This window comes from Leuresthes tenuis, unplaced genomic scaffold, assembly GCF_036924035.1.
Source record: "Leuresthes tenuis unplaced genomic scaffold, fLeuTen1.0.hap1 SCAF_21, whole genome shotgun sequence".
NCBI lineage: Eukaryota > Metazoa > Chordata > Actinopteri > Atheriniformes > Atherinopsidae > Leuresthes > Leuresthes tenuis.
The window spans coordinates 15,329,563-15,351,827 of record NW_027325375.1 but is presented as its reverse complement, the minus strand read 5'-3'; the positions used below and the strand labels follow the sequence as shown (position 1 = coordinate 15,351,827).

At 39.0% G+C, this 22,265-nt stretch overlaps 1 protein-coding gene across 17 annotated transcripts in view; it reads left to right on the top strand.

Annotated features, from left to right (window-relative positions):
* nbeaa (neurobeachin a) overlaps positions 1 to 22,265 on the top strand; it is a 91,840-nt gene that overhangs the window by 26,856 nt on the left and 42,719 nt on the right. For all 17 annotated transcript variants that reach the window (XM_072374985.1, XM_072374987.1, XM_072374988.1 and 14 more), the window contains exons 3-13: positions 1,756 to 1,856; positions 5,162 to 5,257; positions 5,512 to 5,633; positions 7,430 to 7,556; positions 8,653 to 8,772; positions 9,665 to 9,811; positions 14,327 to 14,524; positions 16,247 to 16,380; positions 17,065 to 17,173; positions 18,180 to 18,332; positions 19,944 to 20,112. In XM_072374985.1, coding sequence (XP_072231086.1) covers positions 1,756 to 1,856; positions 5,162 to 5,257; positions 5,512 to 5,633; positions 7,430 to 7,556; positions 8,653 to 8,772; positions 9,665 to 9,811; positions 14,327 to 14,524; positions 16,247 to 16,380; positions 17,065 to 17,173; positions 18,180 to 18,332; positions 19,944 to 20,112 — 1,476 coding nt within the window. The remainder of the gene's footprint in view (positions 1 to 1,755; positions 1,857 to 5,161; positions 5,258 to 5,511; positions 5,634 to 7,429; positions 7,557 to 8,652; positions 8,773 to 9,664; positions 9,812 to 14,326; positions 14,525 to 16,246; positions 16,381 to 17,064; positions 17,174 to 18,179; positions 18,333 to 19,943; positions 20,113 to 22,265) is intronic.

Here is a 22,265-nt window from a genome sequence, read left to right as displayed (position 1 = left end):
TATATATATAACTTGATCCACAGTTCACGCAGAAAGCTGATAGACCCTTGTAAATTTATCTCATTTTGTTACGTTTCAGATGAGTCTTTGGAATTAACTGAATTAATTCGTCCTCTACACATAGAATTTTTTTAATCTGTTGGAAATAAATCAATTAAATATCCCATTTACATGCAGACCCTGGGCTACATCTGTCAGTGAAGGTGCTTCTGCAACTTGAAAGCACACTAGCGGTCATCTTTCTAAAACCCCAAAAATATGAACCACCATTTTTCATAATTGGCCTTGCAGCCAAACTGAGTGATCAGGGATGAAAGGCCTTTGAAATGTTTGTCTCTGTGTGTGTGTGTGTGTTCAAAAAACACCTAAGAACCCTCCATTGCAGCAAAAGTGGATATATGACCTCACTGTACAGGGGTTTATTGCAGAACAGCACCTACACAGTCATTCTCTTTGCATGTTCATAATGACCCTGACTTTCCTTTATTGATGCCTCAGCATACATACAACAACCCCCCTCTCCTCTCTGTCCTACCTATCACCAGAGGATTTTGTGTTTTTATAGCTTCTTTGACTTATCGCTGAGTATATGTTGCTTTAATCAATTTAATGCCGCCTCCTTTGAACCATAATTCCGACTCTTTCCTAAAACTATTTAAAATGACCTACATGGATTAAATGCACTAAAAACAGAGCTTGGAGGTTTTGAATCTGGGACATTGTGTGTGGCATTTTCTTCTCATTCCAAGCGGCTCGGTGAGCGAGCACTCTCCTTTCCCCAGTCGCTTGGTTCTGGTTAATGAAATATCGTGGGGAGAGTCTATTCATATTTAGCTGGCGTAATAGGAAAGAAGAGCCTCTCTAAGCAGATTGCCTCTCTCTGAGAGGGCTGTGCTGCACCTCTGCCATATCTACACTGATCTGTTATAAGTCAGTGGAGTAGGGAGGATGTTAAAATTGCCGCAGAGTGGTACTGATAAGCTTAATTATTTAGATGATGTGATATTTATTAAATCTTTGGTTTTGTAAATTCATGGAATGTAATGGTAAATATGATTTTTAAAAAAAATCAAATTCAGTAAGCTAATTACTGCTGTTATAGCTTTATACTTCAATATGTCAATATGCTAGCTTTTAGAAAATCAAAGCTTTTGCCAAACCTGTCAAATAAGAAAAAAGATATAAAGAGTTGTAAAAATAAGAAAGATTCATATATAGCTTTTTTTGTTCCTGAATATAATTGGGTAATATGATAATGAGTCCAACACCCCTTCAGTATGTTTTATTCCTGGTCTTTCTCATTTGAATGGGATTTTAGGGATAGAGTGTATAATTATTTAATGTCATTTATTTGATTTTTTTTACACTTGTCAAAATGCCTCGAATACCAAGTGTGTTGCACATAGCTAATTAACACTTTTGCAGTTGTTTTGCCACACGGACAACATTTGTTGTATTAAGTCACGCTGAGCACCTTCAGCTCCGCTGGAGATCCAACGAACCGTGTGTTTTGTTTACCACGGAGTAGCTTTGAGTGTGAGCGTGAGCACAGTTGAAAGTTGACTGCACTGAATGATAAATAGCCCAACACTCGCAGTATACAAGCTGTCTCTGTCTTATGACCTCATCATATTTTATCAGGAGAAATGTCACGACAGGGCCCTCCAAACACTGACTCACAAAGGCGCTCATGAGACTGCGCACGCTTGACGCCGCCGTCTTACGCTCCCTTTTTGCTTGTGTGTGTTTTCTCAGACCTCTTGGTGGACATGCTGGGAGTCATGGCCAGTTACAGCATCACAGTCAAAGAGCTGAAGCTGCTCTTCAGTATGCTGCGGGGAGAAAATGGCATCTGGGTAAGTTAGTTGTGATTTAAAAAGATCCTCTGACATAAGGAATGATAGTTTCAGATGTTTGTGCGTGGGTAGTGTTATGAGAACAGGTATATTTTAGCTTGAAATATACATCTACTGCACTCTGTACACTAACGAGTGTTTTTCAAGAGCTTGACTGCAAACATTAAACAGCCCATATTTTACATATTTACAAGTCTTTATTTATATGGTGGGAAAACAAGTGGCTGACCTTCCAAGGGCCTCACTCTTCAACAGTTCATACAATTTCACAATGACCTTATTAAGTGAAGGAAGAAAGCTGCATTGCAAATAACACATTTCAAGAAGTTCATGAGTGTTGTTTTCTGTAAGAGAGAATAACAGTATTGGTTTTGCACCTTTGACTTGCATTTATTACATGTTTTTATATGCCATTAATGAATGGTGAAGGAAGAAAGTCACAAATAAGGAAAACATTTGTGACTTTCTTCCTTCACCATTCATTAATGGCATATAAAAACATAAAAAAATAACTTAATCTGCCCTTCGATAGAACTCCAATTGAAGAAGACGCTTCAGTTGAATCCCCACTGTCGGCTCAGGTGGCAGCAGACTAACACATATGAGAAAATCTCCAGATTATTGTGGACTGTTTGACAGGAGCTGGTATTCATGAGCAACTTTTTGGATTTTCTCCATAACACACAGACATATTATACTGTTAAAACTTTGTCAACAATGATTGTTTATGTCATTCTACAAATCCAATTCCATTAAGACAAGCACAGTGTGCAAAATGTAAATAAAAACAGACGCAATAATTAATAAAATAATAGTCCATTCACAATAGAACACCTAACTACATCAAACGTTGAAAGTGGGACTCTAGCTGCTCTACAGTTCTGGGTCTTCGTCATATTTTGATGATGCACCACATTTTTTTCAATTGGTTAAAGGCCTGGATAACAGGCAGGCCTGTCCACACCCAGTCTTTCCTACTACAAAGTAATGCTATTGTAATAGATGCAGTGTAACACTGTCTTAGTGAAATGAATAGGGCCCATGTTGCTATGAAAACTTCATATTTCTTTCAGCACATGATGCTTTTCCACATTTGCTAGTTTTATAGGCACTAATGCATCCCCATACCTTGAAAGATGCAGGCGTTTCAACTGAAAGCTGCCTGGTCCCTCGGCTCTTTAATCTGGTGGATGCAGAATCCACGATTTTTTTTCCAAAAAGATTTTCAGATTTGAACAGATGTTACCACAGAACAATTTTCCACTTTACCTCAGTCCATTTCGATGAAAGCTTTTTTGGATGGCACAACAAACTTTGTTCACATTCAGTGATTTCCGGAAGTGTTCCTGAGCCCGTGTAGTGATTTCCGTGACAGGTTCTGATCAATTTAACGTGAATAGAATATTTTTTATGAAAGTTGTTGCATTTTGTTTCTTAATGTAAGTGGGTTGTAAAATGACAAAATAATCATTGTAAATAAGTATTTTTGTATATTCAATCAGGAGCTAAAAGTTTTAACAGCATATTATGTCTCTGTGTTACAGATAAATCTAAATTGTTACAATATAGTTACTCATGAATACCAGCTTATGGCAAAATATTGTAAAATGGTTTTATTACTAAATGTTCTTGATTTTTTTCACCCTTTCTGAAAATCAATTATTGCACAATTAACTGTTGTGGAAGCTTATTGTAATGAATATGAAATTAATTATACTGCATATGTTTGTGGTGTTATTTGTTTGAATGCCACTGAATGGGGTGATTGTGCTAATGAACTAGATTAACATAGGATACGTATCTGTTTGGATTGATTTTTGCTTTTGATATGAAGACGAGGGCAATTTGTGTTGTTTTTTTCCCATCAGCGATATTTTTTTCTCTCTCTTTTGATTTACTTTATGAACGCAACAAATGACTAATTGAGTTACTGCAGTTAGAGCAGTAGTCTCTATACACGCACCCACCATTTTCTATTACTAACCACAGAGCAGCTCGACTGAACTAAATACTTAGCTCAAGGGCTCTCATTTTTTCTTCTCCACCACATTTCCTCATCTTAAACTCTGCAGAGTCTGCCATTCAAACCTTTGTAATCCTGGACTGCTAAATAGGCATTTTATTTGGTTATTCGTGCTTGATATGCTTTGCTTATAAATACAAAATAGTTGATCAGGCTTTGTCCCTCAGGGAAACAAATATGGAACTCTTTTGCATCTGATTAATTCAGGCTTTCCAACAACAAACACTATTTATTGCATATTTTTTTTTTGCTTTAATTATCCAGTGAAACTAGTTTCCACAGTTTTTTACTTTCAGAGTAGCACCGGTACCTGTTAGTGAGATTATTTCAGAACTGAGAGTTAGGGGTGATTAGTTCAACCTCAGCTTTACTACTGTTGTTCTAATCTTAACTGATTACCTCATCTTGCACTCACTCGCTGCAGTTTCCTCACTTCAGATGTTTGAAACCTGAATTGTGCAGATTAAGGATGTCTTAATGGGGTTAAAGTTCCCATGAAATGTCAAGCATGGTGCTATTTGCTTCAGTTTATGTACAAATTTCCTGTAAAAAGGTTAAGGAAGGTGCCCTCTTGGTCAGATCCATCCACTTAATCAAGCTCTGCACACAACCTTGAACATTTTTAAATAGTTTTTCTAGGAAATTACCAATTCCAAGATACCATTGGGGATACTTACAAAACTACTTTTTATGTTATTCATTGGCTAAATCTTGGTTTATAAGTGACATACAGTACATGAAAAATCATATAAGCACATCTAAACATCCTGTTTGTCCTCATGTTGACTTCTCCTTCAATGTCCATAGCTACTCTAGGGTTATTGAGGTGTACAGAGTGTGTGATGGCTTGGTTTTCACTAGCTAATGCTCCTGTCCCTCCTCGTCAATATCCCCTCTACTCAGGCTCCAGCACAACCTCCATCAACAACCTCTGGTCTCTGATCAGCGGTCCATACCTTCAGCTATCTCTCCTTACTCCCTCTATCCAATAACTATCAACAACCCATCCACCTTGCCCGTATTTCCTAGTTAATTCCAATTCCTCCTCCCCCAGCAGCCCTCTCTAGAGACAGATCGATTAAGGGTCGCCATGGTATTGAAGGGTTGTTGTCGGGGGGAAGGTAGAGGTGATTGAAGACTTATTGATTGATTGTGGTTGTGGTGGAGATGTGATGTCACACCATTTTTTTTTCTTTATCAGAGGCTCTCCAGTCTGCCTCAGATAGGGGGCATCTGTCACATAGTAACGACAGTGTCTCTCTCCTGTACTGTCCTCTTCTAGCCAAGACATGCCATCAAGCTCTTGTCTGTGTTGAACCAGATGCCTCAGAGACACGGTCCTGATACCTTCTTCAACTTCCCAGGACGCAGTGCTGCGGTGAGACTGACCAGTACAAACACACGCACGCTCATCTACAGCACCTACATTGTAGACAAATTATACAAATTTATTCTTTGTGTGCCCAAATTGCTTAAAAGACTTTCATGCGATCCATCTTTACAGTCAGTCGGCGCATATTTATTAGCACTTTACACCGTCAGCATGAGATATGATGAACATGAAATAATGGCTACCAGTTCAATGTTTTTCACCTTTGCAAGAGTTGCTCTGATGTGTGTATCCTCCCCCAGGCTATAGCTTTACCACCAATTGCGAAATGGCCGTATCAGAATGGATTCACCATCAACACTTGGTTCAGACAGGATCCACTCAACAACATCAATGTGGATAAAGACAAACCATACCTCTATTGGTAAGTAGTCCACCATTCATCTCTACTATGACAGGAAATAAAACAAAACCTTTGTACTGATACACTGGACTGAAAAAGAGTAAAAATTTTGAACTAAACTAAACTTATGACATTGCATCAACATTTTTGCATAGGGCATTGGTGGAGGAGTTAATTAATAGGATTATAAATAGGATTAAAAGATGGTTTACACCATGTTTTTGGGTCAGTCCTTCATGATAAAACAAAAGTTTTTTTTTTGGAAGGCTCCCAATTTTCTGGAAGAAAATGGCTGTAGAAAATCCTGAAATTTCAGCATCTCTACTGAAACCAGCCTAAAAGTGTCTTTTCACTCGTTTTGTATAAACTTTCATCTGTTATATTGCTGTTGATCTGACTAAAAAAAATTCTCACAGCTGAATAAATTAATAAAGCAAGCCAAGGCACCTTTCTACTGTATGCCAATATGTGTTGTGAATATCAAAAGACTTTGTCTTCTTGAGTCCTGGGAGTGATAATGCTTTGATTTAGATTGATGCTATTTAGCCAAATATGTATCCTGGCCACAGATGTTGAGCAGAAGATCTATTTTACTAGTTTTCATTAATTTCTTCCTGAATGTGAAATCCAGCACTTTTGCTCAAGTTTTTTCTTCTTTTTTTGCTGAAGCTCTTCAGATAATGAAATCCTAACTTATCAGACTGAAGGACATGAACACTAAGTTAAGAGATAAACAGATAACTTTGAATGTCTATACGCTTCAGTGTAAGTGTACAGGTTGATGAATGCCTCAGCTCGTGGTGGAACTCTGTACCTCACTGGCCTCACTGTTAGTGTTGTAAATGCAGACCGTTAGCCAGTGTGAAGCTTCATTAGCTTTGACCTTTTATTTAATTGAACTACTTTACTCCACAGCTGGGCATCTTCTCTCCACCTCTTCACTCTGTGATGTTAACTAGCAGTGTCCTCCCTTCACCTCTTCCCCTAACTGAGTCAAAGACTCATTACTGACAGGAAGATTCAATGAGCTGGTCTCATGCAGGATGCGAGGATAACATGGAAGTGAATATGCTTGAGATACCATCGAAGAGATGAGCTGTAATCATGTAAAGTGTTAGGATGTAATCTTGTTTCCTTAGTAACCGTTTGTCAGGTTGTCATGGTAAGTAAGGTGCAAGAAAGGGAGGGCATCCTTGTCTTTTTTTGGTCCAGGTCTTATCATCCTCCCCCAGATGCAGCTACTACTCAAGTTGCATGTCTAATACTGGCCTCCACAGCTGCATGAAGGCCATGATAACACACTTTAATGCCCTCCTAATGTGTACCAGGGATTCACTCGAGAGGGATTTATATCTGCTCTCTGGCTCTGCTGTGTGCGTGATCCTTCTGGACCTTTTTTAGAAGTGAAATGCGTCTTAGCTGTGAGACTGTGTTTTACGTGGCTGCTACGAGTGTGGGAAGAGAAATATTATGGGTGAAAAATGTGGGGGAAGGGGATTAATAGTGTTTCTCATAAACCTGTGATCTGGGACCCCTGGTGATGCTGCAAAGAAAGCACTTTGAAATTCAGCTTTTTGTGTCTGGAACTTGCTTTGATAATGTGATATCTGGATGGGTGTGGAAGGTGCCCTGCTTGTTTTTTGATAGACAGGATTTCTTTTGGTGCAAATTTATCTGTAAAAAGGGCTTCTTTTTTTATTATTACACTTAGATTGAAAAATAAGAAATGTTTCACATGTCATTCAGAAAATTAAATGTTGCACCGTTCATTGACCTTAATTTGTTTTCATTTCTTACTTTTTCTGATTTCTTTGCAGTTTTCGAACCAGTAAAGGAATTGGTTACTCTGCCCACTTTGTGGGAAACTGTCTTATCGTGACATCATTGAAGTCGAAAGGAAAAGGCTTTCAGCACTGTGTGAAATATGATTTCCAACCTCGCAAAGTAAGAAAACACACGCTGTTTGGAAGTCCTTGGACCACTTGTTAGATGAGACGGCATCAGTAGTGCTGCTCTCCTCCTCTATCTTTCCCTGCACTCACTAGGAATGTTGATGAGTCTAGATAAGGTCTGTCAATTAAGGCCGGCGCACTGCCTCTCTACCGCTCTGTCAGCATTTTGCTGCTGTCCTGCACACAAACTTGCACGCACGCACACACTTCCATGCATGCACCCGTAAACAAACACATATTCGCTTGATGAGATGGCCTTCCACAGTATTTGCTGATCCAGTAGAATCCCTGTAGTGCTTAACAAAGTTCCCAGTGGTTCCATTTGATCAATTTACAAGTCACCATGTCTCACAGCATTTTTGTCTGCAGTGTTCATGGGTTAATATGTGTGTTCATGTGTGTGTGAAAGAAAGAATGCTTACATGTACATTTGCTGTTGTGCACTGCCCTTCAATATATAAGCCGGCAGGTCTTTAGGTTGTATTCCTCACTCTGAAAGCTTACTCCTCTTTTCAGTCTTTCCTCTTGAGGACTGAATGAGTCCAGCACGTTGTGATAGTCTGTGTTCGGTAAAATTCTTAATGAGAGATTCAATTTAAGGTCAGAAAGAAGATTCTCAGTATTGTTAAGAATGAATATCAGCTGTACAGGACAAGGTTAACTGAAGCAAACTTATTCTCAGTATTTTCTGGTTATTGATAACAACCACACAAGTGAAAACAACATACTTTCCTTACCACAGGCTTCAGCAGGTTTGCTTTTATCGTAGATGAGTCATTATGATGCGTTTGGCCAACAACAAAGCTGCCGCTCAAAGTAACACAATATTATCAACAAGATCAGACAAGGTGAGAAAAACCTTTGAGACGATGTTCAAACCTAGTATGATTTGAAAACACGATAAAAAGGCAAAAGAAAATGCAGAGCTGTCTCTAACCAAACAGAAAACTGAGTTGAGGAGTTGCAAAAATAGCCCAAAGGGAGGAGAGTCATTTTTTTTGTATTCACATTTTGGTTCATTGTCTCTTTTGACTTTTTTGTCTTTCTATCATCCCGTCCGTCTCTGAGCATATTTTTGTATTTTTCAGTGGTACATGATCAGCATCGTCCACATCTACAACCGCTGGAGAAACTCCGAGATCCGTTGCTACGTCAATGGCCAATTGGTCTCCTATGGTGATATGGCCTGGCATGTCAACACCAATGATGTAAGGACACCAATGCTGTCATGATTGTAAATGTAAAGCTCATTGTACAACTACCTGTTCTTTTTGCTATTGCTGGCTAAAGAAACATTTTCGATGAATCATCTTTAACTTTTTAAATAAGGGCCACCGTGGTGCTCTCAGAAATCCACTATTGGACTGCCTTCATGTCACACTGCCCTCCTATTGTGATCTTGGCAAACATTTGAGGTTTGCCCTTCTGCATCATCAGCTGGCTATGGTAGAGTTGCCCTTGGGCCCCTTGCCAGCACAACTCAGCCCAACTCAAACTTCCAACTTTTCCATTTACCAGGGGAAAGGGAGCTTGGCTTCTCTGTGGCAGCGCAACCTTTGATACAATTCCTTTCCAGTTGGCGTTTGACTTTACTGCATTTACTAAGTTGTTCTTTGTAAGAAATTTCTCAGCCTTAAGGTCAGGTGTTGCAGTTTGTGCACATGTTTTGAGCAACTCATCAGAAGACTCGTAGGAGGTGAAAGAACGTCTCAAAATGCCTTGATGCTATCTCAGTTTGTTTTGTCTTGAAGACAGAAGATAAAATGCATGTCATCACATTGAAAGAGCACAGGAGGACAGATCTTATTGTGATAAAGGGCATGAATGGGATGTGGCTAATGAAAGGCGAGTGGACAGAAAAAATGTAAGATAGCAAAGTTGGAACAAATGATTAGAAACAAGAAAAAATGTATCTATTTTTCTTTTGTTTTTTTTTCTTTTTACCATCCACATCAAGAAAAGCTCATTAAAACTTGTGATGCATTTCAATATAAAAATCAACAAAATGTTTTATTCTTAAAGGGGCTCATGTGTCCTAATTTACTGTAAAAATATATCTATATGATTGTTAACTTTTATACTTCTGTTTTTCTTTTCCAGAGCTATGACAAGTGTTTTCTGGGTTCATCAGAAACAGCAGATGCCAACAGGGTGTTTTGTGGTCAGCTGGGAGCCATTTATGTTTTCAGTGAAGCTCTAAACCCAGCTCAGATCTTTGCCATTCATCAGCTCGGCCCAGGATACAAGGTAAGAGGACATGACACCCTGTAACCTATTCACATTATGCTTTATTGGGCATCAGTGCTGCACACTTTTTGGCGGATGTGACTTGAATGTTGTCTTTTCCTGCTCACACTGTCAATTAGTGGTAGGGACCATCAGTCCTTATTATTTTCAAATGCTAAAATAACCTGAACAGTAATACCAAGATGGCAGCTTAACAAGTTTATGTTGAGATGTATAATGCACACAGTGTTTCCTCTTGTTATGGTGCATTAATTCTTGGGTTCAACAAACATAAATCCTTGTTGCATGAACCAGTCAAGTGATTCCTCAAATCCTTTACTGCTGTGTACTTCATGTGTAATGTATAGCAATGGCAGTTTTTTTTATGTGGAAGCCAGCAGTAGTTGACTGAATGTGCTTTAGATTAGCAGATTAAATATGGAAATATAGGCATGAACAATTAGGTAATGCAGACATCATACAGTACTGTATCAGTACACTTAATGTAATTTAAAAAATACAACACTATAAAGTGTCTACAATTATATTATCGGTGTGATACCAGCTAGACACTTTTTACAGCAATTTATTACTTTCTATCAAGTTTATTTACACTTTAGCCAGTATGAAACTTAATTTAATAACTTTTAGCTTTTTAAACACGTCATCTAATGTCAACTGACATTATCATCATTTATCCATTACTTTTAAAGTATTTCAACAACTTAGCCATAGTTAGCTTTCAATTTCGCTATTGTATCTATTGCTTTTTAAGTATTTCACCTGTTTATCCACCGTTTGCTGACTATTTAAGTGTTTTACCATCCATTTTTAGCTATTTCAACTTGTCACGATTAGCTATTTTAAGAATTTAGAATAGAATAAAAAATAGTACAATGCTTGGTACAAACTCTAAGCAATATGTACATAAGTAGATTTAGCATTAGATCCTAAGTTAAAACAGAGTTTAGCATTAATTTTGGCAATGTGAAGTATTCATGTGGGGTTTCACAGCATGATGAGCCTTGAGAGCTTCAGGTCTCTGCCTCTTGGCCTGGGTTTCAGTGAAAGATGAGATGCCGGAACACCTTGCCAGCTGTCTCTTTGGCAGACTTGCACGCCTCAAGCCACTTATAGCTTGTTTATAAAGGTGTCCAAAGCTGTCAAGATTTCAGCACCATGAGACTGCCGAAGCATGAGGCTGCCGATGCGAAACCAGCTGCTGGCATTGCAGCTACGTATCCCGAATAAGAAATTTTCTTCAATTATGAGACTTAGCAAGATGAACCAAATGGAGAGAGATATACATGACGTGTTCATTACTGAAAAAGAGAGCATAGGTTTGTGCTTTGTTCATTTCGGAGCACTAAATCGTATATGGAAGTTTCACCCCTTTCCCTTTTGATACTCATCTGTTTTCTCATATATCATATCACAGGCGGTAATTTATAGACTGAAATTCTCATATGTTCCTTCTGAAAATCACATGTTTGGCATTTGCTGTTTCGCTGCCATGAATTCTGATTTCTCACTCACGGCCCTCAGTTTCCTGAGGCTGATCAGAAAGATGATTGCTTCTCTGCATGGTGCAGAATGGACTTCTCTGATGCCCAGAAGAGACCATTAAATGGCTCAGTTGTTTCAAAGCCGCAGGCCTCAGTGTTGGTGCTGTAATGATGAGTGCGTGGGTTTTTCAGCTGGCTCAAGGAGGATGAGACTCAGTTTGTGTCACTGCTTCTTGTCTTAATGGGAATGTAGGTCAGTTCTTGTTGTCATGGCTTCACGCAGATGATGATGTATATGACAGGGTGCTCCTTGGGTACCGCCTATGCTGAGTTACGGAGAGCTATATTTGCGTGTGTGTGCGGAGCTTTTTGCGGTGTCTTGGTCTCAGCTTTTGTTAGTGTTACCACTCAATAATGAGCAGCAAAATGCAGACAGACACTCTGCTTGCTCTGCTGAACAAGCCTTCAGCACAGTGAAGAGGCTCACGGACTTCAAGTCTGAGGCAGCTTATGATGGCCGACACACTGTGTGTGCTGAATATCTGTGTGTGCAGTTTAGTGCCTCCACGCTTCACTAATGACAGAAGAAAATGGAACATAACATCTTGTTTTTATGTGTGGGCTAAGGTTGAAGGAAAGCTCTGGTAGTGTTTTATCTTTCTGTGTGTGTGTTTTTGTTCTGTATGTGTGTTATTGAATGCGTTGCCGGTTGCTCACTTCATCAGGGATCCAGATGTCCTCCAAAGCACTGCCAACAGTCTGGCCACAACATAATGAACCATGCAAGTCTATCTGGGCACCTTTGTTGTATTTGTCATGTGTACATGCTTCTTGTGTGTATTCCTCAGTTTTTATCATAATCATAATGAAAATGTACTGATTTTTTATATTAGACTTTAACAGTGTTAAATCACATCACAGGGCTTAGAACCACATGACATCATGCTGAACATTCCTATAAGCTGGGATCTTGGCATTTTTGGAAAGTGTAATTTTGCCCCCCGCTCTGAGCTTAATTGAAACCAACTCTATATTTCTGAAAAATGCTAAGAAGTGGACAAGCAGTGAGGCCGGAGCTTCTAAGTGCAGTTCGAAAATGGCAAGACAGAATTGTAAGGTACCTACTGTAGAGTGCTCTTTTTGAGTTGGAGGACTTTCCCCTCCACAGTTTCTCGAAGCAGACATAAGCAGGGAAAGTGAGCCGAACTCTTCAGATTAGAGGGTGTGAAATTTTCCTTCTCATGTACAGTTTCTGACGGATAGAACTGCTTTGACCAGGCTAGCTTAGCAAAGTTTGGATGCTTTCAAGCACTTATTGGTCTTTATTCAGAAAATGTGAGAATGCAGGATGAAATAGACTGAGCTAATGGACTGTGTGTGTGTTTGTGTGTGTGTCAATGTGTCGATATATCACTGCAGCCCAGTGTCATATGCGCTGCTGTCAAGTGTGAGCTAGACTTGACGTTTTCTCAGTGTGTGTGTGTTAACAACACGTGTTTTTAAATCTCAGTTGAAAGTCTCTGTGCACTCTTTCGTCATTTAAAAACTCAGCAAAGTTCCATGACAATTTCACCTACCTGCTTCTTTTGTTAAGCAGGGCAACATTAATACAAGCTCATTATTGCACAGTAAATATGCTTACCCTGCAAAAAAACAAACAAAAGAAAACTGCATTTTGATAAGTGTATTAATTTTACATTCAGCCTATTCTGTGTTTAGAGGGCCTGCTCACCTTCAAAATGAACCAAAGAGCAATTTCTTTGTATTTGTGATTGATCATCCCTTCACATAGCTAAAGCTTTGTTTGTCATTTTTAATGGATGAGCTTTTTAACACTGCATTATAATAGAGAAGCTTTTAACACCCAGTCATCAGCCCTGAAGTAATATGTTCTAAAGTCAGTAAATATGAACATAGGCGTGTTGTAATTACAATTAATATCTCCTGCTAATATTGTTTTGCTGTGAAGAAGGTGTGCGTAGGTGTGTGAACGGAGAGCAACTTCTGAAGCAACCTGAAGATTACCAGCCTCTATCAGTCCCTCTTTATATTTTTATAATAAAAAAAAAAGTTAGCTTTCCATGTTTCTGATTGTTGGAAGGATATTTGGAAGACAGCTGAGAAACTTTCAATTTGTATGTAGCACTTAAAATGGAGTTAAGGATGTTGCATTTTGTGCTGCTTGGTTAAAACCGCTCAATGCACATAACTTACATTAGAACTCAGATGATGAAAGGCTTAAAACGAGACGGGACTGTAGGTCTGTGATCAGCCTTGGGCTTTCCTGTGCAGTCAGGCTGAGCAAGGCACCTGGGGACTCAGCTGCTGGAAGGAGAAAGCAGCCCCCGCCTGAAGCTGCTGCAGTGCAAAGGCTGGAACAGCAACTTGCAAGCCTTTCATCTGCCGGGCTTCATATGTGTAGCAGCACCGGCACTGCTGCAGGATACAGGAACCTGGAGACCTGTGCAGACAGATATAGACATAAATGTGCAAGTACTACCTATAATTCCAACAATTTAGGCACACACTAGTAAAAATGATCTATATTTTGCTTCTTTTTTTATTTCTAAGATGGCAAAATATTTGACATGCCTTCCTATACTTTGCATCTGTGCCATAAATAATGTTTATGTTTGAGAACCTCATAGCCTGCCAGGAAGGATAAGATGGACATGGTGTAATGTACAGCTATTGAATAACACAAGCGTGTCCATCTTTTGTGTGTTTTTGGTTGAGACACCACAATGAGATAAATTTGGATCTCTGAGTGCTTCTCTCCCACACATCAGCTCCCCCTCTCTGTCTCTTATTCTGGGCTAATTGAATTAGTGCCTTGGTTAGCACTGTGTTCATTAAGCTAATGTTGTGTTGTTTACACATGGCTCATGCTGCAATTAAACAGCCTCCATTTTGGGTGTTGAACTTGCGCACTCACAATTCTCTCTGGACAACCTATTTGTTTCTCATTCCAAGTTTTGTGTCACCCAACCCTTGACATTTCCTTCCTCTTCTTACTGCTTTCTCGCTACAGAGCACTTTCAAGTTCAAGTCAGAGAGCGACATCCACCTGGCGGAGCATCACAAGCAGGTGTTGTACGATGGCAAGCTGGCCAGCTCCATCTCCTTTACCTACAACGCCAAGGCAACAGATGCCCAGCTTTGCCTGGAGTCGTCACCCAGGGAAAACGCCTCCATCTTTGTCCACTCACCACACGCACTTATGCTACAGGTCAGTTTGCCTGTATTCTTCTGAGTAAGTGCTTCAGGACTTCGAAATCATCTTACACATCTCTATATTTGTTCAGCAATGCAGAAAAGAATGTCGGTTCAGTTTCACTCTCAGGCTACTTTGTCGCAGTCTCACTCATATCCACCTCAAGTGCATTTTCTGTGCTCTACTGTTTTGATTGATGCTGTTAGTTTAACTACTTGTACTTCATTTGAAGCTTTAGAGCCTAATGTTGTGAATTGTATTTGTTTTATTTATTTTTTTGTTATGCTAATGATACATCCAAATTCAAGCACAAAAAATGTAATTCAGAATCGCATAGACAGCAATTTAGTCATGTTGTGGTTTGGTTATTTAGTTAAAAAAGGATATGCAATGAGTTGACATGGCGTACAAAGGTAAACGGTTGCAATTTGCAGCCAAAATTTCAATTGAATGAAATAATTCACCCTTTTTTCTCTCTCAGAGATCCAAAAAATGTCTTTATTTCTTTGTAACAGTGTGGTGTTTTTTATATGCATTAGACATTTTAAAATCTGGTGCAAAAGATACCTGATAGTAGAATCAGCATAATAATTCCAAGCCATCATAGGAAACCTTCTGTTAAGTTAAAGGAATCTTACTAAATCCTAAAGATCTAATCTAACAGCTTCTTTTAGTTTGACATTAATTGACATTGACATTTAATGTTTGGTCCTATGAGGTAAATTCAATAGTTTTAGTTTTTTTTTTTAACTCGCCAATCGCCCCACTGGATTGAGACATTTGTCACTGAACAGCAATTGAACCCAAAGGACAAAAAGAAATACTCGGAACACTTTTATATGCAATGCCGTCCAGTACACCACCGCCACTCAAAGTAACTTCAGTGATAAAGCAGAAACAATGTCAACAAAAACTGAGAACGTGGCAGCTTCATAGAGGTAGAATTCATGGCAGAGGTCCTTGTGGGATTAATACAACTAAGTTGTGAAAGAGAAGGTATCGCCTCGAGCTAGAAAACCTTGAAGTGAACATAATAGTGATGTCTACCTGTGAAATGAAACCAAATAAAGTAAGAACAATTATAGTCAGTGAAAAGTAAGAAAATACAGCTATTAAAAAAAATTGTTATATTTTAACTATTTTTTAAAAATAGTTAAAATATCTGTATATGTATATATCCATATAATATAACATATAACATCCATATAATCATATGCAGTCAGCCTTTTGTGGTTCAGTCGTGTATATAACATTCTAGGTATACATAAGAAACTTGTGCTAAAGAAAAAATGGACCAGACTCTGTGAATAATTCCCTATAATCCCTATATAGATATAACATATATGTATACGCTTAAAAAACATCATAGTATTCAGAGTAGAGATTCAGGATCTTTTGGATTTTGCAAGCTTCAGTAAAATTAGCAGACGATTTAGAATTTATTGAATTAAAAGAAAAGAAAACTTGACATGAGCAGGCTTAGGTGAGTCATCGTGGATTGAGAAAGAATGTATATAATTTAGAAAGCAGGGCTCAGTTTTAGTTAATGTTCAGGTTTGAACACACTTTGAACCCAAACTAACTTTTAACATCTCTATATTTGAGATCAAGTAGATATTGTTTAGATGATGTTTTAAGTTTGTAAGTAAAAGTTACTTTTTTTAATCAGAAGTATGTGACGAGTGCGCACAGAAAAATGCTCTTGGTCGTCACTAACAGATCTTTAATAACCCACAGGATGTGAAGGCCATTGTAACCCACTCCATCCACAGCGCCATCCACTCTATAGGAGGGATCCAGGTCCTGTTCCCACTCTTTGCTCAGCTGGACTACAAACAGCTCAATGACAGCAGCGTGGACACCACAGTCTGGTGAGTAGTCTGCATGAAAAGCAGCGGCATAGACAGCACATGCTATTGCTTGTGCAGGAAAATGGGCTGAGACAACAGCAAAAAGGAGTTTTATTCTGCCGCTGATCCTAGAACGGGACCAGATTAAATCAGAATACACAAAAATAAGGGGAAAAGGGGAGATGATGAGCAACATTACAGAAAGATCTATTTGTAAATCTGTAAGAATTTTATTCATCTCAAAGAGTAAGCTTTGACAATTATGCTGGGAGCTAAAAAATAATGGCTTATTAATGGATAGAAATCAGGGGATGAAGTGTCAAAGGACAAAGAGAAATGTTGTTTTCTCTGGAGTCACAAGTGATTTTTACAAAGGATACTTGTATCCTCCGGCTCCCAGATCGTGCTGATATCAATCCATCACATGAGGCTTAATGCTGTAACGTATCAGGCGGCATCTCCACATTATCTTAGCTGCTGTCAGATCATTTATTAAATATCGTCACAACGATAACAATAAGAAATGAGTTAATCGAGCTGCTTATTAAAAATAAATGCTGGTGAATATGAATATGGCTGTAAAGAGCTGTGAAGGAAACATAGTGCAAGTTTCCTCGCCCCCTTTACTAACACAAGGCAAAGAAAATGCACAGAGTTCCTGTTGTGATTTCAGTGAAATGTATGTGTACAATGTGTTTGCTGCAGTGCTACTCTGCTGGCGTTCCTGATGGAGCTGTTGAAAAGCTCAGTGGCCATGCAGGAGCAAATGCTGGGAGGGAAGGGATTTCTGGTCATTGGATATCTACTTGAGAAGGTCAGTACAAAAGCCTCCAACGTGAAGAGTTTGAGTTCCACCTTGCATTTGTTTGTTGTTGAATGGATAAGGAAAGTAGCCTTGGTTTTTACCGTGACCTCCTCCAATGTTTGTCAAGGCTTTTAAGCATCAGATTTTATAGCACCTTTTAAACTAGATATAGATATAGATTCTTAATCCTGGCCATCACTGTTTGCCGTGGTAAAAATTAAGTCATATTCATCTGGTGGATATTCTAAAACTAATGCGATGGAGTACATCAGTGGATTGTCATTTGTGGTCTTGTTAAATTGAAATGCACGATTCTGATATGTATTCTTATGATTTTTTCCAATTAATTTATACCATAGAAAGTGGGTTGTATAACAGGAACACCCCTGACTACATCCTTCAAAATCATTACATAATTTAACAATAAACACACTTTCAACAAAATCCTAGCATGAATAAAGGTGGGAGTTATTAGGTTTGAAGGGCTTTTTTCTTTCTTTTGCAAGTTTAACCTTGTTGTGTTTTCAACAAAAATACAAATTTTAGCTTTTGTTTCATCTGCCAAGGGAAGTAAGAAAAAAAATAGACAAACAATTGAGTTGTTGCAATTAAAAACACAATCGAATGTTCAGGATTACAACCAGTGTAATTTCTTTGAACAGATATCTGCATGTGTATTGAGAATTTGCTGACAAAGGACAAATTTTGTAGTTACTGCTTGTGGTCTGAATGTTTTTGACCGATCACATTTGAGCAGGTTATACGGTGGCAAACAGTTGCATAAAGAACAAAAGATAAGGAGGACATTTGACAAGATTTCAAAATAGGATAAACAGTTAATCGTTTGGCTGTAAGAAGTGTATAAATTAAGAATATATGTGCACCGAAACAGTGACCAGCAAATGGAACAGGAGATCTTTCCTGTGGAGGACCCCTTTTCTTTTTGATTTCTATCAATCTTAGTGAGGACAAAAAGGGTAAAATATCTATCTATTTTCTGCTGTTCTTTGTTCAGTCATCACGGGTCCACATCACCAGGGCAGTACTTGAACAGTTCCTGTCCTTTGCCAAGTATCTGGATGGTTTACCTCATGGAGCGCCACTCCTCAAACAGCTCTGTGACCACGTCCTTTTCAACGCTGCCATCTGGATACACACCCCTGCCAAGGTCTGTTTATTTCTGTATATCTCTTGCAAATGTATGCATGTGTGTGTTTTTTTTCTTCAGTAATCCTGCTCCAAAAAAGAGAAATTTATGGTTTGAATCTTTTAACTAAAGGAATGGCAGAAAAAGAGAAAGGAAGAAAAAGGAAATTATATTTTCTGATTCTAGCTTCCATCAAGTTTTAAATGAATGAATGCATGGAAACAGGCGAGCTAAACAAAGAGGAAGGACATCTCAGCAGCTATCATCCATTCCAATAACATAGTAAATGAGACTGAAGGACATGAAGGGAGGAGCTGGCACATCGTGCTGGAAAAGGACAGAACATGCGAGCGAGGGAAACAAAGACAAGAAGTGACATTTGAAAAGACTCCAGGACAAGAGAGAATATGCAACTCCTGTTTTCCTTCCCACTCTGAGCTAGATGTGAGTGTTCCTGGCATTCCCGCAGGGCCCGTCAGCTCTTGCCTCCATGATGTCCAAAACTTCTTGATTTCCCGTCATCCTCTCTCTGACCCCAAGAAATTATCCTGGAGACAGCAGTGGTGCCCTTCATGGCATCTTAGGGTTAAAAATCAAAGAGATGCCAGCAAGCCGTTGATGTTGCTGAGGAGATGGAGTGTGATAAAGCGGAATCCAGCACCTAATGATCCTCATTTTCACCATAAACCCTTTTTTTTTCCATCTTCAATTGACTACCAGTGCAGAAATGCACCAGAAGTCACTCTTTCCTGTAATCTTACATCTGGATCATTCCGTCATCCACTGAGCTTTATTATTTTCTACTTCTCAGAATAACCTTGGTCATATTAAGATCTTAATGAAACGCATCTCAAATCCCAAGGGAACTGCATCTCTCATAATGTCTCATCTGCTTGCTTTGAAAATAGTCTGTTTTCTCTACCAAGCACTTCTGGTAAACAGTGTTTTCAGAGACAGAAATGTTTTTCCACTAGCCACTGTTGTGGCAGTACTGCCAAACTGCTCTGCAGTGATGTGAGACTTTTGTTCTGCTGAACAAAGTCACACCAGATAAACAGCTCAATGTGTAAGTTTTAATGTAATGAAGGCCTTTCAAGTCGTCTGGGTGCGATCTGCAGTCTAGATGAGCTGTGATGTGATATGCTCAGGCCGTGGCCCTGTGCTAATTTCATCCGCTTAAACAGAGCTACCTCGTTAAGGCTGCTCCTTAGCATGGTGGCCACTGTAATGAGCTCAGAGATTTGTGAGCTGGCTCAATTTAATGTACATACGACAATGAGGATTGGCTAGAGGAATATGAAGAGAGAGAAAAAGGGAACCGACAGAAGGAAGGAGAAAATGAGCAGTGGGAGGGTGCACTCCTTAAATGTCAGGAATTGTAAGTAGTTCCTCAGATGAGGTTTAATGTTTCCCAGCACAGAAACATAAAAATAACACAAAGACAAAAGGACATTGGTGCTTTTATTTAGTTTCCTCTCACTCCTGTGTGGCTGTCTAGTCACATTTAAACTTGCTTTTGTTTGAGCATCATAAACACACATCTCAAACAAGGGATATTTTCCATCTAATTGAGTGTGTGAATGTGTGAATGTAAACTATACAAACTGTCTGAATGATTGTGTGTGCATCCAGGTTCAGCTATCCCTCTACACATACCTGTCATCGGAGTTCATAGGCACCGCCACCATCTACACCACCATTCGCCGTGTCGGCACTGTCCTCCAGCTGATGCACACTCTGAAGTACTACTACTGGGCCATAAATCCTTTGGAGTGCAGCGGAATTAACCCCAAAGGTCTTGGTATGTTCACACTTAAGCATTGTTTGCACATGCAGTATAAAGATATGCTCTTTATAAGAAGAAAAAGAAATTAGGTAGCATTGAAAGTCCTTTTACAGTACTGTTCTTGATGAACCCAAGTTACTCAGAGACAGATACTCAGAATTATATTAGAATATGAACACTAATTGTCAACGTTAAACACTTGTTAAAGATTGCTGTTAGAACAGTCTGTCTCCTATCCTGTGGAGGTGTTGTGTCAGCAAACGAGTACATTTTACACTTGTTATAAAAGTGTAGGTAAAGTTTAGCCACCTTGGAAGTGTCACAGCTTTACTGTTATATACAGCAACATCTTCTCTCCTCAAAATGACTGATAGTCACTCAAACTAAAGTCAAACCTAGGGTATATGACTTGCTTCCTAGGGCTGAATAAACCTTGCAACTTAAAATAATCAGAATTGTACCGTAATTACAGTGTTTCCACCCAAAATTTCCACAATTTTTAGTCCCAGGATCGTAAAGGTTCCTTCAGACTGCTTGTTGCCTGAGTTTCCAATGCAATCAATGCGTTAATTTGGGTCATGAGTCAGTAGAAGAGACGAGCACAAGTATCTACACAGATACAGAATGCATTAAACAATAAGATAAAATGCTTTGAGTACTCAGTCAATCAGTAATTCAGTCCTGAGACCTCACCCTAAAGTGCCTGAAAAGGGACTTTTTCAGGGGTAGATTTATTTCTCTGAAAGGTAATTTTTGGCCCTAGTTCCTGTTGTGGGAACACAGTGAGGCTCACCTAATGTGAAACTGATTTATGTTACCAGAGCATTATTAATACAAGTGCACAAGTGCATTTAGGGTAAATGTCTCTCCTCTTAACAAAAACTGTCCGAATGCTTATAGGGATGGTAGACAGCCCCCATGTTGCAAATGATTCAGTGTATCTGAGAGTGAGCAAGACCTTTCCAGAAGCAGAACGTGCATAAATCTGGTTTACATGGAAACCAGAAGTTCAGTCTCCTCAAAAGAAGAAGAAGAGCAGTCTTCCTGTGAAGCCTCCTGTAAAGGAATGTTTTCTTTTTTGAATTGTAGATGCGTCCTTTAATGCGTCCTGTGAGAACAGTGTTTGTTGATGTTTTTTGAGAAAATGCAGCTGTAAAATGTCATATTCCAAACGACACGGTTTCAAATCAGATTTCCAATTTCCATCCCTTTTGGATATATAGCGAGACAATGTTAACACAGCTTCTGCAACCACATACTGGAGCACCAGAAGGTCAGAACACCCTCTCACTTTAATCAACCTCTTCTTTTGCCCGGGACCCTCCGCTGACTATGAGTATGCATCCTGTGTCGCCATGGCAACAAACGAATTTGATGGGCAGATCCAAGGGAGCTTTTGGAATTTCTAATCAAGTGGATGTCTGGCTTCTTTTCTGTTTGGTGATATTACCGTTTGACTGCTGGGATTCAGCCCCGTAAAGAAGCGCTGATAACAGCACAGTAGCAATTAGCTTCAGACAAATACTGACTGCCATTCAAAGCTAAAAGTCACAAGCTGTTGTTTGACAGTATGCATGTGTGCACTTGACAGCACTGTACAAGTGTGATATGCACTAATTTACATAGTAATGGGTAGATGTTTTGATCATACCATGGGCTTTGTGGATTAAAATGCATTCATCTATGCGTCAGTCGGAGGGAATGAGGTTGAATCCATGCTGTACGTTACATTTCTTGTATTAGCCTGCACTGGCTTTGCATCTAGTTCGAAATACATTTTTAATTTTTACAAATAATTCAGTTATGGTGTTAATAAAAATAGCTCTCAGAACAACAAAAAGGAGCACACTGTAGCTAATTAAACTTAACTGCACTTCTTTTGAAGTCTTTAGCTGAGTTATAATTTATTAGAAATGGAAGACAAATTCCTTCTATTTAGTGAAAAATGATGGAGCCAAAAACCCATCAATAATGGCATCAGTTTGGACTTATGTAAATAGCTGTTTTCTCTACTCATTGTTTGTATAAAATTCTAATCCGTTAAACTAAGTTTGTGTTTTGCTAGAATTTATTTAGATATTACATATTGATGCAGCATTAAATCAGCATGTCTCGTTGGCCGCTGCAAGGGGCGCCTCACCAGAACAAACTCACAAGTTGTCAAGCTT